The 20,630-nt window shown below is 35.1% G+C and overlaps 1 protein-coding gene across 6 annotated transcripts in view; it reads right to left on the bottom strand.

Annotated features, from left to right (window-relative positions):
• Nucleotides 1-20,630, bottom strand: part of KMT2E (lysine methyltransferase 2E (inactive)) — a 58,176-nt gene that overhangs the window by 35,120 nt on the left and 2,426 nt on the right. For 3 of the 6 annotated variants that reach the window (XM_080936374.1, XM_080936375.1, XM_080936370.1), the window contains exons 2-5: nt 7,348-7,532; nt 5,932-6,046; nt 4,221-4,450; nt 1,308-1,388 (exon numbers count right to left, since the gene is read on the bottom strand). In XM_080936374.1, coding sequence (XP_080792500.1) covers nt 1,308-1,388; nt 4,221-4,450; nt 5,932-6,046; nt 7,348-7,418 — 497 coding nt within the window. In that variant the 5' untranslated portion in view covers nt 7,419-7,532. Of the gene's footprint in view, nt 1-1,307; nt 1,389-4,220; nt 4,451-5,931; nt 6,047-7,347; nt 7,533-8,934; nt 9,024-10,826; nt 10,900-20,630 lie in introns of all 6 variants that reach the window. The other 3 variants (XM_080936372.1, XM_080936373.1, XM_080936371.1) reach the window with 3 other exon arrangements.

Raw genomic sequence — 20,630 nt, forward strand, 5'->3', positions numbered from 1 at the left:
TACTCTCATCTTTGAGAATGCCTCAATTAATTATGAAATAAATTGTCTGTTTTCTATACTACAGTCCACCATCTTATCTCAATTCACTTGACAGACAACACAAGCGTAAGAAATCAAGAGCAGAACAAGATCCCAGGAACATCTGATTTTTCTGCCCTCTTACAGTCTTTTTTTTTTTTTTTTACAGTCTTTTTATATTCACCATGGTAAAGCTGTATGTACTCTACTCCATCGAGTTGAGACCATGGAATCCCCTCCAATTTCTTTTTCTCCTACAACTTTTCTTCATGTGTGCACTTCTGCATCTGATAAGTATTTCTTGGACTTCAGATCACCCACTCTTGCTCCACATACACGTCTGTCTCTTGCTTCATTCCTATCACCCTAACTCAGATTCTCCTTTCCAAAGGTGCATGTAGACAGCTACCTATCGTATTCTCTGCCACGTAAGAGATCTTGCTGTGACCATAAGCTTTAATACATTGTGGCAAGGATAAGCGGCATTCTTCTTGTAATTCGTACTGATCTCTCCAGAACCTCACAAGAAGCAAATTCTTATGTGAAAGAGACATTGTACCTTTACTATGTGTTTAAAAAACTGTGAACACACACATACACACACATGGAAAAGGGGTTGAATCTACAAACAGACATGTTACATACAGAGGGGTTATATACCAGTAATCATTCATTTTGGGAGGATAGAAAAAAGGCACTGGGTATTAAACTCAGTGCCTCTCACATGCCAGTGGAGAACTCTATCACCATAAAATTACATACCCCAACTCCCTTTTCTGGGGAACTCAATTAAACTAAGTGCCTCCGGTATGTATGCTATACAAGTACTGTACCACATTCCTCCAAGCCATACTTTTTTTCTGCTTTTATTTTGAGGAAGGGTCTCACTAAGTTACCTAGACTGAACTTGAACTTACTGTTTTACCAAACCTTGAACTTTTCAACTCCTGCCTCAGCTGCTCAAATGGCTTGTATTATAAACCAGCACAATCATACCAAATTCTAATGATGTTGCCAAAAGATGCCAAATGCATAGAAGATTAAAAAAAAAAAGAAAACTCTCTCATATTAATAGCTAATGAAGTTGAAAGTATATAGTAAACAGCAATATACTATCAATGAAGAAAGTTCTTTTTTTTTGAAGAAAGTTCTTGATTTAGTAAAAAAAGTACATGTTAAAACAAAAAATAATTCATAATTTCATTCACCTGAAACTCATAAATAAATTTCTGTGAAAAAAAATTACAGTGAAATGTCTGAAAGTCTTATCAGGTATAGTAGTAACTTACCTGGGCTGACAACGTTCACATAGATATGTATCAGGAATATGCTGCCTGTCAATCCCCATGCAGTCAATATGTTGCCAAACACTTAAAAAGAAAAAACAAAATATAACAAAAAGAGCACAAAGCATTGAAATCATTCTTTAGCTATGACTTCATATTCTATCGAATTATCATTTAAGAAAGGCCTACTGAAATAGTTCTTTAGGTAGAAAATTTTTGAGATGCAAAAATAGGACAACTACAAAATACATAAAATAAATTTTTAAAGCAAATGCAATTTAATATGTAAAAAGTAATGGTTTAAAATATTATTAAAAACTTGGTTTTTATACAAGGTGAGTATACTAAAGCCCTTACATAAAAATCAGCCTAACAACTATCTGGGAAAACAGGAAGAAAATGTATCCTTGAAACATTTACCAATTATCAGCTATGAAAAGATGATCAAAAGGTGGTCAATATACACGAAGAGAACTGTTCTTTTGTGAAATCAGAGAAAAGGAGCAAAGATGAATTATATCTTCTGTTAACATTTAACAATTTTGGTAGCATAAAGTGTTAACAGAAAGCTAAGGAAACAGGAAGAAAGAATAGCAAAGATACTTCACACTTAGAAAGAATAGAACTATAGCAATTCCAAAGACATCAAAGAATCAAACAGGTGTTCCACTGGAAAGAAATTCAGTTTAACTACTTTTAATAAAATATATGGAAAGTATGAGGCAAACTTCTTAATGTGTTGTCACTGACAAAGTTCAAGTGCTTGAAACTGAATTTGAATTTTTTAACTTCAAAATTGAAATCTTAAAAAGAATAAGAAATAGTACTACCTACTTCATCCACTTATTTCAAAGTTGCATTTGTGTATTATGAGTGTCTGTGCATGCACATGCCATAGCCCAAGCGCGGAGATCAGAAAACAACTAACTTTCTGAAGTTGGCTCTCTCCTTCTTCCATGTGGGTCCTGGAGAATAAGCTCAGCTTGTCAGTCTGGGCAGCCACTGAGTCATCTCCCAGCCCTGTACTGTCACTTCTAATAGAAAGGTACTAAACTAAAGGGTACTGTTACTTTTTACTTCTCAACTGAGATTCCCCGAGGAGATCTAAATAACAAATTGTGTTAGATTTATGAAGCTGTTATGTCACACAGGAAATATAAGCAAAGCTAGAAAATAAAAGAACAGTATTCTAGATGTCAGAAGTCAAAACAGTGATTATAGGGAATAGGAGCATGGAAAAAATGCAAAGAAGCAATGTAAACAAAGGAAGAGAGAAAAAGATTAGTCTTTAGAGAACAAAATAGGCTGAGTAGAAAAGTGGAGGTTGGGGAAGGTGACAGACCTACACAGACAGAAGTCATAGTAAAAGAGTCACTTCAAGCCAAATACCTAAAATAATCCAAAACCTGTGCATTCAAGAGTGTGTAGATAGTTATAAAAAATAAAACCAACAGACCAAAACCCCCTAGGGATATGTGCATGAATGCCAAGTAGTGATAACCATTTATTATACGTCAATCTGAGTAACTAGATCAAAAGAAAATCATACCTTAGCTTATGCTTTCAATAAAAATATTGCTATACAGAAATGTATCACATTAAGAGATCTTTTATATAAGTGACTACAATAAGAATGGATATTTTCTAATACAAGGCAGAGAATACATCTCCAAAGTCATTTACTTTCGTAAATTTGCCTCCTCAGTAAATGTATCAGTCATTACTTAAAATAAATATCACAGGTAATGAGAATGTATTTCTAAATTTTAAACATACCACAGCATGTCATTATTAAAATAAAATTATTTAATATTCTATTTTAAGAAAACTGAATTTCACATTCTAAATTAATTTCCTACTTATTGACAGAGATAAATGAACTTTTAAAAATCATACATTTCTATCAATGACACTTAGAGACTATTCATTTAATCTAGTTATTCATTTAATGGAACAATTTACAAGCAAAAAAATTTACAGTTGGCTCTCAGTTGCAGCTTAACTCATGTTCGAATATGAATTTATAAAGCCATGCTATACCAAATCAGATAATGAAACTATGCCCTAAGGACCAGGACCAGGAAATTCTGTGAAGCCATAAAACTTTCTTGACTTCTATAATGTGTTTCCCATCCTATGCACTTACTAACTTTAAAGCTGAAATCCTATTGTTCTATCTATATTCTCACAAAAAGTGTATGTGTGTGTGTGTGTTAGAGAGAGAGACACACACAGAGAGATTAACAGAAGAAAGAAAGAAAGTGGGGAGGAAGAAAAGAAATCCCATTTTCTGTCCCAATCACCTTCTCTAAAGGAGGAGGCCATTCTTGGTGGCTGAACCATGGTTGGGGAGGAGGAGACTGGTTCTGGTTCAAGAAAACTCCAGAGTGCTATAAGGTTCAAGCCAAAGTTTGTGAGAAAATATGATCAAACACTGATTAGGATCCTGTAGTATAGTTCAAAACTAATTATTGCTTAATTCATATTTAATTATGAATTAAGGGATTTCTAATAAACTATAAAGCGGCTTCTTTTACTTTTTTAAAAGTTTGTTTATTTCATCTTTCTCCCTCCCTCCTTCCCCCCCCCCCCTCTCTCTCTCTCTGTGTGTGTGTGTGTGTGTAGCTCGAATTGCACATGGTTTTGAGTTGCCCCATGTGGGTGCTAGGAACTGAACTTGGATCCTTTCCAAGATTAGTTTGTTACTGCTGAGACATCTCTCTAGCTCTAAAATAGCTTCTTTTGAATTAAGGGCTTTTTTCCCCCTAAGTAAAATAAGTTGCATCTTCATAGAGGCAGGCATCTTACCTAAAAGAGGAATTAATTCCTTCAAATGTGACCAACTAGCATTTCCAAATTAACAATCAAAGGTTAAAAGCATTTAAAAAGCATGAACTCATGGTGTGAAATATTTACCTGCATTTGTCACAACAGATCATGTATCCGTCATCATGTGTAAAACCACATATGCACCTGGTCACATCAGTACCGTAACTTCCATCTTCAGATGTGCTGATTGTAGTAGCACTGGAAGTTTCATCAAAGTTAGGAGTGGTAAATATGCCTACTTCGTTTTTGCTAACAAGACCTGATGGAGGAGGGGATGCTGGAGGTGTTGGAGGAGGACGAGCACCATAATTATGGTCCTAAATAATAGAACAACAACAACAACAAAAAAGCACAAAATACATATTTCAAAAATATAAACTAGGCAAGTTAAAATTTGAATGCTTAATAACATAAAATCTGTCCATTTCTTTCTTAATACTGTCAAAATAATGACATAGAACTAATAATTAAATCACGGTTGTAAGTTAATGTCACTGTCCAGTACATGGAAATCACCTGCACATCACACGATATCTGGTCCCCAGCAGAAACTACATTTCCAGTCCTGAGTTCACAGTCTTGCTTTCAAGAAGAGAGTAAGCCTGTGATGTGAGAATAAGGGCAAAAACCCAAACTCCACAAGAATAGAAAAGCTAAAGAATAGCAAGAACTGGGCTGGAGAGATGGCTCAGCAGGCAAAGGTGCTTGCCATAGAGCCTAGCAACTTGAATTCAATACTTGGACCCATGTGATGGAAGGAGAGAACCCACATGAACCATAGTACACAGCCTATTCTCCCAGACAAATGTAGTTAAGTAGCAAAAATATTACTGTAAAATAGGATTTCCCACTTCTGGTAATTTTTATTCTCATCTAAATAATCTGTCATAACTATACTTTCCTAGTAATCACAAATGTATCTACCAGTCCTCTAACTCTCTGAATCAAATACAGGACCTCCAATAATAAATAAATTAAGGGAATACATTTTGATTCTATCAGCTGTAAAACAGGAATGAAAAGTTCAAAAGTTTGTTTTAAAGATTAAATAAGCATATATACATACACATATACATATATATATGAAATCACACACATTTATTTGTTTAATATATATATTCAACATAAAGTGATACATAACAATAAGCTGGGCCCAAAGAGACATCTCAACAATTAGGAAGGAGCACATGCTACTCTTCCAGAGGACCCAGCTTATGTTCTCAGAACCACATCAGGCTGCTCACAACCACTGTAACTCCAGCTACAAAGAACCCAATGCCTCCTAAAGCATCTATACTTCACATACCCACATGCATAATTAAAAATGGTAACAGCCAAGTGTGTGCCACTCCCAGCACTGGGGAGGCAAAGGCAGGCAGATCTCTGAGTCTAAGGTTATCCTGATCTACACAGCTAGTTCCAGGGCTATACAGAGACCCTGTCTCAAAAAACAAAAACAAAGAAAATATAAAAATAAACCTTTAGAAAAAAAACTACATAATTTACTAATTACTATATAATTGAGAATTAATAATAATAATAGTACAGTGTAACCTTATCCATAGTGTTTTTCACTGAGGTTAAAAAATACCAACATAAATACAATAATTTTTAGAAAATAACTAAATACTTTCACAGAATTTTATTCCCTTATAGCATAGTTAAGTTAAAGTATAGACTATACACTTAATTACACAGAAAATAAGAACCAGCTATATTAAGCACAATGCCACACACATCCACTACTTTCTACTTCCAGCTTTACAGAAGTCCTTCTGAACAACCGTGCGACACTTACCGCATAGGGCAAACCAATATAACTGTGTGAATGATGGGAGCTGCTGGTGTATAACTGGTGGGGATAACTGTTGGATTTCTCAACTACCACAGGGCTAGCTTCTACGGATTCTGGTCTAGGGGAAAGAAGGTCCATCAATTAGAATTCCATTCATTTTTCTGTTTTAAACTATTAAAATCTTTATTTAATTACTTAATCTATTAAAATTGATCAAGTGCTTATACTAAAATATTGTCAAAACAAATACAATGTTTATTTACAGTATGTGCACAGCTTGTGAGTAGATTCGTCCTTATAAACCATGTCATAACCAAAGTTTTACTTGATAAAATAAATATCCTAATGCCAAGTTCAGTTACAGTTTCCTATCATTTAGAAAGTGTCCAGTGCTAGGGATGATTGTACACAGCACTATGGGAACCTGAGGTAGGGAAATCAAGAGTTCAGTACTAGCATGGGCTATGAGTGAAAAATGGCTCTAAAAAAACAAAACCTCAAAATTACTAGACACTAAACTTTATGCCACCTACCCAGTGTCATTAGGAAACATGCAAAGGAGTGGCCAGAGTGGCAGAAATGGTTTTAAGTAAGACTAAGGATGGATGGAGTCTATACAGACTCTGGCTTCAATGTTAAGTATGCATTTCATTGATCAAAATAATATGTGTTGAATGTGCTGGGGCAGAACAGACTCTGAGAAATGTCAGTAAGTTAAAGAAAAGGGAACCTATATTGAACCTGAAAAATACAAGCAGCTAACTGTAATGAGTAGCTTTTAGGTCTGGCCTACTAAGAGTTAAGTGATGGTAAAGAACCAACTGGTAACAGTGCAGAGAGTAGCTGCTCTGTTTCCCCAACTGCTGCAGCTTGGAAAGCTCCTTGCCTAGCATTTTATCTCTAACAGTTTTTCCAACTTCTTTATTCATACAGACACACCCTCAACCTAGCCCAATTTTGTCTAATGGCTACTGATCAGAATAATTGTAGATCAACAGCGTAGGTCAATTCTCTCCTTTTCAAATTCAGAACACAATCTGTTTTGGTGCCTTTATTTCAATCTTTATCCTACTTCCTATTCAGAGTATTCTCTAAATTGGTTCTGAGACCAGCAGGATAAAAACAACTTTTACAGTTAATACTTTCTTAACATATTTTCATGCAACACAAAAGAAAAACCATTTTCTTGAAATGGGGAGGTTTTGTAAGTGGAAAATACAAAAAACAAATTCCCAAAAGACAGAATTTTGGAAGGAAGGTTATTTATGAAAGTAATCTTAAATGTTCGTTGCCCTTTTAATTTCTGATATCTTAACCAAGAATGCAAAGTAACATATGTAAATAAACACTATTTGGATGTGACAACTGCATGAGATACTATGCCTTTCCCTATCTAAATACCTGTGTTTAAATACTTACTCTGAGCCTGCAGCCATTTCCAAGTAGGATGTTTCTGTTGTATCAACCCCCAATGGGATCGCTATGCTCATGACGTTCGCCTCTGGTAAATCCGATTACTATGGAGTCCTATGCATTGGTATCCAAAATACTGGGGCATGCCAGCCACAGTGCTCATTGCAAACATCTAAGTGCATCCACAAACCCTGTTTAAAAGAAATGGAAACAAAAGAGTTAAGAGCCATCTAACCAGCAAAGTAGAACAGCAACCAGTTATACTAAAACAATGGTAAATAAGTAAGCAAAGAAAGCATTCTTTATTAAAGTCCTAGCACAAATGTAAAAGTGTTCACAGACTAGCTGTTTATTTTCTTCCTGGAATTATGTTGCATGCTTATGATCAAAAGAGAAGTTTCTGGAAGTATAACTCAGCTGAGAATGTATGCTTCGTGTGCTAGAGGGTTCAATTCTAGCACATTAAGGAAGGAAAGAAAACAAGAATGTTTTGAATCTGCCAATCTTTAGGGAATGAAACTAGAATGTCACAAGGATTACTGAGGCATACTAGCTAGTGATGGCTGGCAAACATTGTTGATTTTGAAAGTCAAAATGGAATTTCTTATAATACAAGTATCCCAAAACAAGTCTTTTGGTAGTGACCTAACAATATATTCATAAACTGAGTATTATGCACAAAATTAACTTTCTATTTGAGTAGTTTATTTAATCTTCAAAATTCCAGTGTAGGAACCTGGGCATGGTGGCATATACTTTTAATCCCAGCACTCAGAAAGCAGAGGCAGGTGTATCTCTGTGAGTTCAAGGCCAGCCTAGTGTATATAGTAAGTTCTAGGTCAGCCAGAGTTACATAATTTAGAGACCTGTCTCAAAAATAAATAAATAAATAAATAAAAATCCAAGGTAGGTATCTCCATTTTACCTCTAAGGTACAAAACTAAACAACCTATGAAAGACTAGGTTACTCATCTTAAGATGATAAATTAGTAGAAAAGACGGTGACTTAAAAAAATAATACAACTTTACAAAAATAAGTAAAAGATTCTGAGCTGCAATGTCAAATTTTCGAATCTAAATTCACTCCACTGTACTTGATACATGTATTACTTATGAAATATCTACTCAGTCTGTTCAATAATAACATGTTTCAAGTTATGAACAAAACAGACGATCCTATAAACTACATAAGAGCAGTTAGGTTTTCCTTGTCCATGTAATGTTGTACCTGAAAAATAGAAAAAGTATGTCCTCGAACAGCAGTTTTTACACTTCCCTTAATCTTTCCAGAAAGCTTCAGCATCCCTACTCTAATTTTCATATCACAGATAATGTAAACTGAGAAGAAAGTAAATAGTTTGAGTTTTATATAAAAACTTGTCCATACTTTTAAATCATGTGTAACTGGAAAAAAGTGTCCAGGTTTCAAATGATTGAAAATAACGAGATATGGCACTAGTACATGCTGTAGGCTCTGTACTTGAGCCTAAGGCTAAACTGCCTAGGAGTGTTGGAGACTGTCCTGGGACACACTGAGAAATGGCCAGTTTAAAACAGAACAACATCAATAACAGATCCAAAATAGGCAATTACCTTAAAATTAAAAACTTTGGGGCCTGCTTCTACCAGTTCCTTGATGTGTGAGACTAAGCGGGTCATTTAGCCTCTCCAGTATCAGATTCCTTGTTTACAAAATAGAAATTTAGAATCAGAGTTCTGGGAAGAATATGACATAATGAATATACTGCAGTGCAGGCTATACATTCCTAACTTTAAAAATCTGAAATGCTGTAAAATATACTCAGAATCTCAAATTTTCTTGATTAGGAATGATCAATTTGTATTGCAAACCTCAAATCATTCAAAATGTGGAAGATTTCTGGTCACAAACATTTTAGGTAAGAGATAATTAATAACCACACACAAGAACTGTTCTTCTTGTTCCATCAAAAAACACTGTATGAAAAAAACAAACACTCATTCTCATTTAAAGAGACTCTTTAAAAACCTTGAAAATAAGTTTGCCCTGTCTGTGTTTTCTCATTTGCTTCACAGTTGAAGACTCTCCTCAAGACAGTGACAGCCAACTGACAGAAGAAAGCACTGTCCAACCTTCTTTTCTATACCTTAGACCTTATTAGAGTTAGTTCACAATGCTCTAGTTATTAGCACAATCAATTAAGAACATTTTATGAGCAAAAAAAACAAGCAATATACAACTGTTTACCAGAGTCAAGAAGTGAAAAGCAGAAATCAAGTCATTATGCATAACTTTAACTTAGTAGAGTAATATTTCTAATTTAATATGTATTTGATTTATAATAGTGTATGGTTTTAAATATAAATATACAATCTTCACTAAATACTCCTGATCTGCTCTAAATAGCAATGAAAATAAACAAACAAATACTAATACAAATCTTGTAATTAGCCTCTTTCAAGCAATGGTCTCTATCTGTGTTCCTCCTGCTGTGTCTGGAACACAGTGGTATTCTACACGCTGGTGAATGAATTAAAGAAGGTGGGATAAACTGCAGCTCTGGCTGAATGAACCAAATGAACATATTATACAGAAGAGCTGCAAAAATCACATGACATACCTAGAACTGCATCTCTCTAAAAAAACTCATGTTCAAGATAAAAACATATAATCACGTGAAACAGAACTATAGACCTCTATTTTCATTCTTAAGGGAAGATCAGTCAGTCAATTCAGTCAGATGTTATCATGAGACTATAAAATACAACAATTTTACTATCTCTATCACCAGAAAAGTGATAATTAGATAACTATAAAAGCCAGATAATTTGTACCGACGGAAAAAAATCAGTTGACAATAAAAAGTAACTTCATTAGGGTCAAATCATTATCTCTAAAATGATCTTTTCAGGATGAAAATTTGGCATGATATTTTACATGAGTAATCTCGGCATGCTGGAAGCTGAGGCAGGACTACTCCAAGTTCTAGGCCAAAATGGGCTATAGAGACACAGTCTTAAACAACAAAACGCATACACACGCAACACACACACACACACACACACACGCACACACGCACGCTGGAGTGTAATAATAATCTCAGTAGAGGGGAAGCCAAGGCAAGAGGACTATAAATTAGAGGTCACTTTGGACTACACAGGGAATTCAAAACCTGCTTGAATACATGGTAAGGAGACCGTGTCTTGAAATAGAAAAAGCCAGAAATGTACAGCTCAATGAGACTACCTGCCCAACCTGTGCAATTAAAAGTGCCAGAGAAGAGACAGATAGACAAGAGAGGGAATGAAGGGAGGGAGATCAATGTAGTAAGAAATCATCTTATCACAGGTATAAAACAGGAATATAGAATTTCAACACAATCCAAACACTCCAAACTTTCAGGTCGGAGGTAAAAAACCTGGCGTCACCAACTGGCCAGTCAGATATGTACAAAATACAGGGAGAATAAATAGCAGCCAATAAAGAATAATATAAAAGGAAATACCATGAGATGTCTGGGAAATCTGAGGTCCAAGAAAGAATAAATGTCTTCACAAAACCTGCTATCCAGAATAGACCTAGAAACCAAGTGAACATAGGAGCATTGAGCTAATGTTAAATGTATATGTTTTAGGTACTTCTGACTGAAGTGGTACCCTCAAAGAAAGCAGCAAAAGTTACAAAAACAAATTCATTCTTATTTTTAAATACAAATGAATATAAGCACAAGCAAAGGTAATAATTAAATGCCAAATAAAACTGAAAAAAAGCTGGGGAATCATTTATAAACAAAAACAAAATAAGAGTAAGAACAAAACACACAAAATAGTCTACTAGAAAAACTGTCAAGACAAAGGGGGCTGCTTTTAAGGTCATCCAAAGAGCAAAGGGCCAAGGCTCTAGCTCAGCAAAGTGCTTGCCTAGCAGAAAGATACTCCCAGGCTTGACCTCCATTATCACTTAAACCAGGACTGGAGGTGCATTCCTGTATTGTAATCAAAAGGGTCAGAGTTTAAGGTCATCATGGACTACATAGGGAGTTCAAGGCTAGCCTGGTATACATAAAACCCAGTCTTGGAGGCTAGGGAAAGACAAGGGAAAAAATTTGAAACTGGATAGTTGATGACACAGCTTTCAAACAAAGAAAATATTAAGCTGGACATTTTCAGCAATACAAAGCAATTAACTATTGGATACACATGCATCAAGCTGGAAGAATCTCAAGGGGGGTTATACTAAGGTTTTAAAAAGTCAGTCTTACTTCTAGACAGGTTAACTCAGACCTGTAATTCTAGCACTCGGAGGCTGAGACAAAAGTATTTTCTTGCATTCAAAGTTAACATAAAGTACAGAGTGGACCCTATATAACAAAGGAAAGAGCTGCATGGGTCAGCAAATAAAAGCACGTATAAGGACCCTAGACTTCACCACCCATGCCACAACTAACTGTAACTAGAGTTCCCAGGCGATCTGACATCTCTGGTCTCTTTGGTCACCCACACGCATGCAAAACTGAGGCCCCACCCTCAACACATAATTAAATCTTAAAATAAAATTTAAAATTCAGTTCCAAAAGATTACATACTGTGAAATTTCATTTATATAACATTCTTAAAATAATAAATTATAGAAATGGAGAACAGATACGTAGGGGGAGGAGAGAAGTGGGCACAGTTACATAAGAGAAAAATACCAAGCATCCTTGTGATAGGAAATTTCTGTAACAGCAATGGTGGAAAAAAGTACCCACATATGTAGTAAGAAATGCACACAACAACGGAGTACAAGTAGAATGGGGACTCAGAGTGAAATGGGTGCTCTACCCATGTCAGTGTTCTGGCTGTATCACCATTTTGAAATGGGCTGTATTATGTCAAGGTCAATGTTCTGGTTGCCACTTTCACAATTTTGTAAGATGTTAACTGATGTTAAAATGTTAGCAATGTTATTAAAAGAGAAAGGAAATCTCTCTGTATCCTTTTTTACAACTACTTGTAGAATCTATAATTATCTTCAAATTAAATGTTAAGTTATGAAGGGTTGGAGAGAGAAGTCAGTGGCTAAGAGACCTCTTGGCTCTTTCTGAGGTCCTAACTTCAGCTCCCATCAACCACAGCTCCAACACCTTCTCTGAGCTCCTCCAGGCACCCATACATGTGGCACACGCATAAAAGAAAAACAGGGAGAGACAGAAATATAAATAAAAGTTTGGATTCTAAAAGGAAAAAGTTTTAATCTTCTATACTTTTTCTAATGTTTGCCAGTACCAACCTGAAGAGTTCTGTTAAAGTGGATCCTTTTTAATTAATTAAAAACAAACAAAACTGGAAGGCTGAAGCTGCTTTTAAGGCCATGTCAAGGATAAAGTGAAGTGGGAATTTTTGGTTTCAGCAAAGAGCTGGGGCTAGAGCTGTGTGTACCTCAGTAATAGTGCTTACCTAGCCCAAAGAAGGTCATAAGTTTGATCCCCAGCTTCACATAGAACAGGGGTAGGATTGGGCTACAAAAAAGACTGTTGTCTGTTAATACAAATAGTAACCATGTGGGACTGGAGAGGTGGGACAGCAGTTAAGAGGTCTGCTCTTCCAGAGGCCCTGAGTTCAATTCCTAGCAACCACATGGTGGCTCACAACCATCTGTAATGGGATCTGATGCCCTCTTCTGATGTGTCTGAAGACGGTAACAGTGTTCTCACATACAATAAGTAAATCTCAAAAAAAAAAAAAAAAAAAAAAAAAAAGTAACCATGTGTGCCTTGTTTTTTTTTTTTTTTTTTTTTTTTTTTTTTTTTTTTTTTATCTCTGTGGCTAAAAATGGATGGTGGGAGAATATCCAAATATCTCTGTACAACCTCCCAACTCAGTTGAAATACAAGATGAGGTTAAACAGATAACTTAGACTTGCTCATCTTGCAGAGAAACAAAGTTCAATTCCTAGAGTTCACTCAAGTAATTCACAACTCCCTATATATCCAGCCAATGGGACACAACAGTCTCTTCTGATCACCACAAGCAATTGGACACACACACACACACACACACACACGCACACACGCTTGGCTCAGTCAAATTACTTGGTAATCTTGATAATCTATCAGGTTACCCAGGCACTATACTAAAAATACTACTAATAATATTCTAATATATAAATCCTTTGGGAATATGAGGGTTGTTGCTTTTTTGTTTTTTGTTTGTTGTTTTGGGGTTATTTGGGGGGCAATCATCCTGCAAATTTTCTAAATTTATAGTTGTTTTTCTACCCACACCCCCCAATAAAGACAGTACTGAAGTTTCAGGAACATTTGAGTCTTTTCCACTTTCAAACTTAAAAATGTGTGCCACAAAACTATTTGGCAGTACATAGAAGGCTCAATTTCCTGAGGGCAGTTTCTTGATTATACATACAAAAAACCCTAACAATATTATTTCAGAAGACGATTTCAGTTCTGAAATCTGTTTCACACAATCTTCTCAAATTTCTTAGCTTCTCAATGAATATATTACTTATATTTCTGAATGACCAGTTTATATTTAGTCACATTATTTTGAAACACCTATGAGACATGTAGTTTTCACTATTAGATCATTAACTTCACCTCATATTAAAAGAAAAAATTAGATATTTATGCATTTGCCCTCAAAGCCTGGAATTTGGTGGCTAAAATACCCAGTTAAGTGAAGTAAACCACAATTTCCTTCTCTCATCCTTGTAAGTACACAAATATAAACTCATTGCTGCTAAAACATAACAAGCCTGCCACAAAGAAGTGCTACTGATACAGTTGTTCCCGAAGGCTCAGCTCACTCCATCATTAATCTCAACCTTAAAATCAACAACCGTTTAGTCTATCTGGTTTTCTATCCCTAACTGTCTATAGAATATATTCCACTGAAATACCTCATTATTTTATAAACCAAACCTTCAAAGTGTCATTATTTTACAAAAAAAATGTCCTTTTATACACACTTCCTTCAATTCTTTGAGTAATTTATTTACTAATTTACTTTTTTTGAGGCATGGTCTCTCTTTGTAGTTCTCCCAGTCCTGGAATTCTATGTAGACCAGGCTGGGCTCAAACTCATAGACATCTGCCTACCTCTCGATTCCCAGTGTTGTGATAAGGTGTGCCCCAACACCTGTTTTGGTTTTTTTTTTTTTTTTTTGGGAGGGGTGTTTTTTTCTTTTTCATTCCATTTCTAGAAATCAGGATTCCATGCTCTCAGTTCTCCATAACCCTCCTTTCTTCAGTATTCTGTTACAGTGAGTCACTTAGCCTTTTGTGACTCTCCAATGTGAGAACCACTTGGGCTTCAATCCATACCACAAAAAATAAAATAAAATAAAATTCTTCCTTAGTCTGCATAGTTATCCATCATTGTCACCTAAGTAATTTCCAACAATCAACAAGCCTTGTTCTACAGAGTGGAAGAAATCCTTAATGCAAGTATGTCCTTCCTCATATTATGACAACTATACTATTACTTCAAAATCTATTAAAATTAGAGCTGAGGATATACCTCAGTTGTTAGTGCCCAGCATACAATGTGTGTGATATCACATTCTTATAGTCCCAGCTCTTAGGAAGTATAGGCAGGAAGATCAGAAGTTCAAGATCATACATCATTCATCACACAGCAAGTTCAAAGTCAACCCAGGCTACATAAAACCCTATTTCAAATAAAGGAAAGAAAAGCAAGCAAGCAATGCTATCAGCTATACCTCTATAATCCAAGCAGAAGCAGGACAGTTGCTCCAAGTTGAAGGACAGCCTAGTCTTTATAGCAATGCTGTGTGTAATAATGAACAACAGTTTTGTTTTTTTAACCATAGTCAGTTTATGTAATGCTGTAATCAAATCCAGAGCCTGTGCATACTAATAATCTACATTTTCAGAATAATAGGCAAATAATCTACATCTTCAGAAAAAAAATCTCGCTTTTGTAAGCGTTCCTCATTATGTGCATATGCAGTGCAAGTATTTATTTGCATATTTATTAATTTAGTTTGTATGTGGTTGAGCTTGAGTGTACTAACACACATGTGTACCAGAGCAATTTACATTTTCTAAATAAAAAGTGGAGCCATCAGTTTGAAATATCAATTATTTAGTTCTGGAGGTACTGCCAAATACCTTTGAACTTTGCCCCTCTCCCCCACCAAAAGAAGAAAAAAAAAAACCTTTGAGATGGGGGACAGAGAGCAGCAAATGAGCCAAGTACAATGACAAATATGCATGAACACATAAGACAACCCATTTAATGTTTTCTAACTAAAAAACATAATAAGAAAAGCAAGTATTTGGGGTTACACCTTCCCTGCCACCACCCCCTTAACCAAGCACAGCTAGTAACAAGGAGCAAGAGGAAGACTGGAAGTTCCATGACACCTTGCTACTCTGTGAGACCATCTAGATCTCAGATAAATAAATCCTAAAAGTTCCCTGTATAACAGATCCTTTACGTAAGCTAGCTTTAGATGGTATCTGTTCCTTGCAACAAAGTCAAACCTAAAATAATACTTAATGAGAAGTAGAAATAAACTGTGGGCTTCCTCAAGGTAGAGACAAGCTTACCTATCTCTGTATACTTAGTGCAGAGAAAAGAGGAGCTATTCAAATTCATCTGTTGCCTAGGAGGAGGCTTAACAACACAGGCTGTGTCAATTTAACCAATAAAGCATCTTGGTTCTAAAAGAAGCAGCAGAGAATAATTTCAAATAAAATAATCTTATTTTCTGGATGAGTATTATCTATGTATTAGGTCAACTTCAAACCCTTATCAATTCATGGCTACTAATGCATAGTTCCAATCACTGAAGTTTTAGTCTAAAACCCTTCAAATCTTGTACCACTTCAGATACCTAGAAAAACTCAAAAGCAAGTTGCATTTACTTATTATATCAAAAGTGTGTAAGACAAGAAAACAAAACTATTACAAGAGGATATTTTCCTTATGTCTATTCTCCTTTTCTATAAACCTGTGGGGGAATCAAACTGTATCAGAAATAATTTTATGACAAAAAAACAATTTTCAATAAAAAAAATAGAAAACAAGCTATGTTTTGATTTCATGACACTATCCCAAATAGTGGTGGGTATTACCATGGAACATAAATACCATTTGTTCATTTCATTTTTACACCAGTGAGAAAAAGTCAGAAAACATATTTAACCTTTGAACTTAAGTCAAATATGTTTAAAATAACATAAGCATATTTTTAAGTTTTAAATAACATTTACATTGTTAAAGGGAATGATGGCATATGCCTATAATCTCAGCACTCAGAAACAGAAGCAGAGGTGGGGATAGGAAGATCCAAACCAGACAAGGGCTATAGAACAAAACCCTGTACAAAAATAAATGGCTGGGTATGATGGTGCTCTAACCCTGGCACTCAGCAGGCAGAAACAAATAGATCTCTGTGAGTCTACTGCTAGCCTAGTGTACACAGTGAGTTCCACAACAGCTAGGGTTATGTAGAGAGACTCTATCTTAAAATAGTAACAATTTAACTTTTAAAAAATACAATAAAATATCCAAAAGTATAAAATTGTTATAATATTTGCAGATAAGATGTTTAACAACGTAATTATATGAACTTTAAAAAAAAATTATCTTACAGGTTCAGAAGGCAGAGTTAGAGGCCAACCTGATCTACATAACAAGTTTCATGCCAGGCTAATAGAGAAATGCTGTCTCAAAAAAAGAAAAAAGAAAAAAAAAAAATGAAAAGAAAAGTATCCATAGCAGTCTAAGTATAATAGCCAAAGGCTAGAAATAACCCAGATGTCCTTCAACAGAGGAATGGCTACAGAAATTGTGGTACATTTACACAATGGAGTACTACTCAGCTATTAGAAACAATGACTTTATGAAATTTCTGGGCAAATGGATGGAACTAGAGACTATCGTCCTGATTGAGGTAACCCAGTCACAAAAGAACACACATGGTATGCACTCACTGATAAGCAGATACTAGCCACAGAAAGCACTGAATACCCAAGAAACAGTTCACAGATCTTATGAAGCACAAAAAGAAGGAAGGCCAAAATGTGGATGCCTCAGTCCTTCTTAGAAGGGAGAACAAAACACTCATGGGAGGAAATACAAGGTCAAATAGAGGAGCAGGGATTGAAGAAAAAAAAGAAAAAAGAAAAAGAAAATGATCTTACAGGGACCAGGGCCATCAACCATCGATATAGATGGCTCTGCAGGAAAATACTGCACAAGCTTGAGTCCTGAGAGAACCAACTCCTGAAAGTTGTCCTCTGACCTCCACAAGCATGTAGGGCACACACATAACCTCAATCATAAACACACACACCAAAATATAAACTTTACAAATATAAACTTTTACCAAAAAAATCACCTTAAAATTTAAAAAAACAAATTAAAAAAAATTATCTTCCAAGTGCCATAAGTCACTAAATCCCGCTGTCATATCTTAGCCTCTGTCCTTAAGGCTCAGACCTTAAGTACCACAACCACCCTGGCATTGATACAGGTCAATTACTCAATATTCGTTCTCAATAAACGTCAGGACTGAAAGTGCCCCTTCTTTTGGATTAATTCTATGTTAAGCAATCTAGGAGTTCCTGGGAATTGCTTTTCTTGCCCAGTTGTAAAAATATAAGAGAAATGAGTAAGATTGTTTCTTTGGAAGGGGGTGGGCAGGGAGCAGGAATGGTGATTGAATTGGGAATTGAGAGCTCATGGATGGGAGTCAATGAGCTGCAGCCTGGCCTTCTTTTATTTTATTATTTTTTAATTAGCTCTTGATGTAAATCCAGCATGTGTTTCATTCCATCTCCTCACACTCTTCTCCCGCCCTCTGACCCTCTCTGGCTCATTCTTTCCCCTCCAACAGTTCATGGACTCAATTTCCCCATCCCTTGGTTCTTACACCCAGATTTCACACTTCAATTTTAAGAACTAAAAAAAAAAAAAAAACTCACAATATTTAAAAATGTTAAATAAGTATCTGATTATTTACTAATTAAAATCAATGTACTGCAAGTCATTATCTACAAATTGAAAGCTCTTGGGCCTGTGGATGTAGCCTAGTGAGCAGAGTGCTTGCTTAGCATATGTGAAGCCCTGGATTCAAACCCTAACAGATCAACTAGATCTGTGGTGCTCAGCTGTAATCCCGTCATTTAATAGTCGAGGCAAGATACTCTCAAGTTCAAGGTCATCCTATGTTCAGGCCAGTCTGAGATACATTAGCCCCTGCCTCAAAAATTAAGACTTTAAACACTTCAGATAAATAACAAAATGAGATTTCCAATAAAGCTGTAAAATTCATCCAACATCAGGAAAATAGCTTTCTTAAACTATCTACAATAAATTAAGCAAGAGGGAAAAACAACTAATTTTGTATCAAGTGAATTTTAACAAGGATTTTCTGATGCTTATTTTAAAAACATCATAAGACACTAAACATTGATAAAAACTTTTCATATGCTTAATGATACGAATATGATCTTCTTAATCTGGATCGCCACTATTTGATTTTTAATTTAGCACTTTAGCCTGTAAGTTCACAAGAATAACAATTTCTTTGCCTCATAATATATTCTCTATAACATACTTATAGCTTAACAGCACTAGGTTAATCTTTAGTTAATACTATCTACTTCGAACAGTACAAAACAATTTCTACTACAAATACTGCTCTTTTGTAATAAATATTTAATTAATACAAAAACAATCAGTTTGCCATTAAGGAAATAAGGCTCCTTCCGATATTTCTTCATAACAAAAGAGTCACTCAGATTCTTGAACTCTGCCCAAAGCTAATAATATTCACATGGCAATGTTTGAAGTAGATAGAGCCTTCCTTTTATTGAGGCAGTAACTAAAAAATGTATTTTGCCATAAAGTAAAAGTAATTCTCAAAAGACACATGTATTTAACACTTATTCTGAGATATAACCAGAAACAGTCCCTGATTAAATCATTTTGAAGTATATGTTCACTTACAAAAAAAACTTTAAATTCAACATATAAATGAGCCTCTATCATCTGCCAAAAATAAAGCTTTTAGAAATAAAAGCTATTATACTTTAAAATGTTTTTAATACTATATGATCTTATCAGACAACTGCATATTACTAATGCTAATGTTCCCTAATTAGTTCTGATATCCTTCAAATTCCATTACTATTTAAAAGAATATATAAAAATTTAAAATAAAATTTAACACAGAAATGCTTTATATAAATGTAAATTTGCATAATTACTTCATAAGTAGGCAGAGATAAACATTTTTTACATTTAAATATCACCATAGTAGTACACATCTGTCTCTGTTTCAGTGTCAGTTTCCAGAATAGCAGAGCCACTAGGACTTTCTCAGACATCTTTAAAAATACAACTATAGGGTTAAGAGATTAATACTCAAAAGTGAGTACCATACTCTTATAAATTAAGATACTAATTTAAGAATTAATAGCTACCCTCATCAATAAGGTGCTTAACTGAAGCTTCTCTGGCAGGAAGAAGTAGACAAGTTAGAACTACGGGAGCATCTCTGCTAACCAGAACCACCAGGAACAGCTATGACAGCCACTTTGACTAGAGAAGAGAATGGAAATGGGCAAAAGTTCTCAATTCAAACAGGGATCAAAAAGATACTTTATAATAACAACAAAAACCAAGTATCATCAAATTGCAGTCTCTAGACATAAATTTTTAAAAAGTAATTTCACTCTCCAATCACAGGTTTTTCTATAAATCCACATAAACAGATAAGCATGTAATCACTCAAACTTAAGCTATCCCTAGGAACAAAGACTATTTGTTGGTTTCCTCCCAAGAGTCCAAATGCTTCAAAATTCTCTGGGAACAGAAATCACACATAACCTGTCAATAAATTTGCCTCCTCCACCTTATCTTGTACAACAGAGGTGTGTTGTTTATAAAGTATATACTTAAAATAAGGTACAACAAACATTTAAAATTACTCCTTATTTTACTGGATTCAAAACAAAAGAGAAGCAAAACCCAAAAGGAGGCTTTTTTATTCCTAACTTGATGTTTTTTATATAAAAATCAAGATAGCCAATTATTCTGTGTCTAGACCTGACCAATATCAATAACAAGACAACCATAGTATGTATAGACAATGTTCATATACTCAACCAAGAGTGTCATGTAAACAAGCAACTCCAAATCCTACAAAAACTCGCCCACTACCCACCAACAATTCATTAGGATATGTCCAAGATTCTAAGTAGTAAGGTGGTATACCTGGTTACTCTTCAAAGATGAAATAGTGGCATGTAAAATGACCTAACCCCATTATCTCC

The sequence above is a fragment of the Micromys minutus genome (genome assembly GCF_963924665.1).
Source record: "Micromys minutus genome assembly, chromosome: 23".
Taxonomy (NCBI): Eukaryota; Metazoa; Chordata; class Mammalia; order Rodentia; family Muridae; genus Micromys; species Micromys minutus.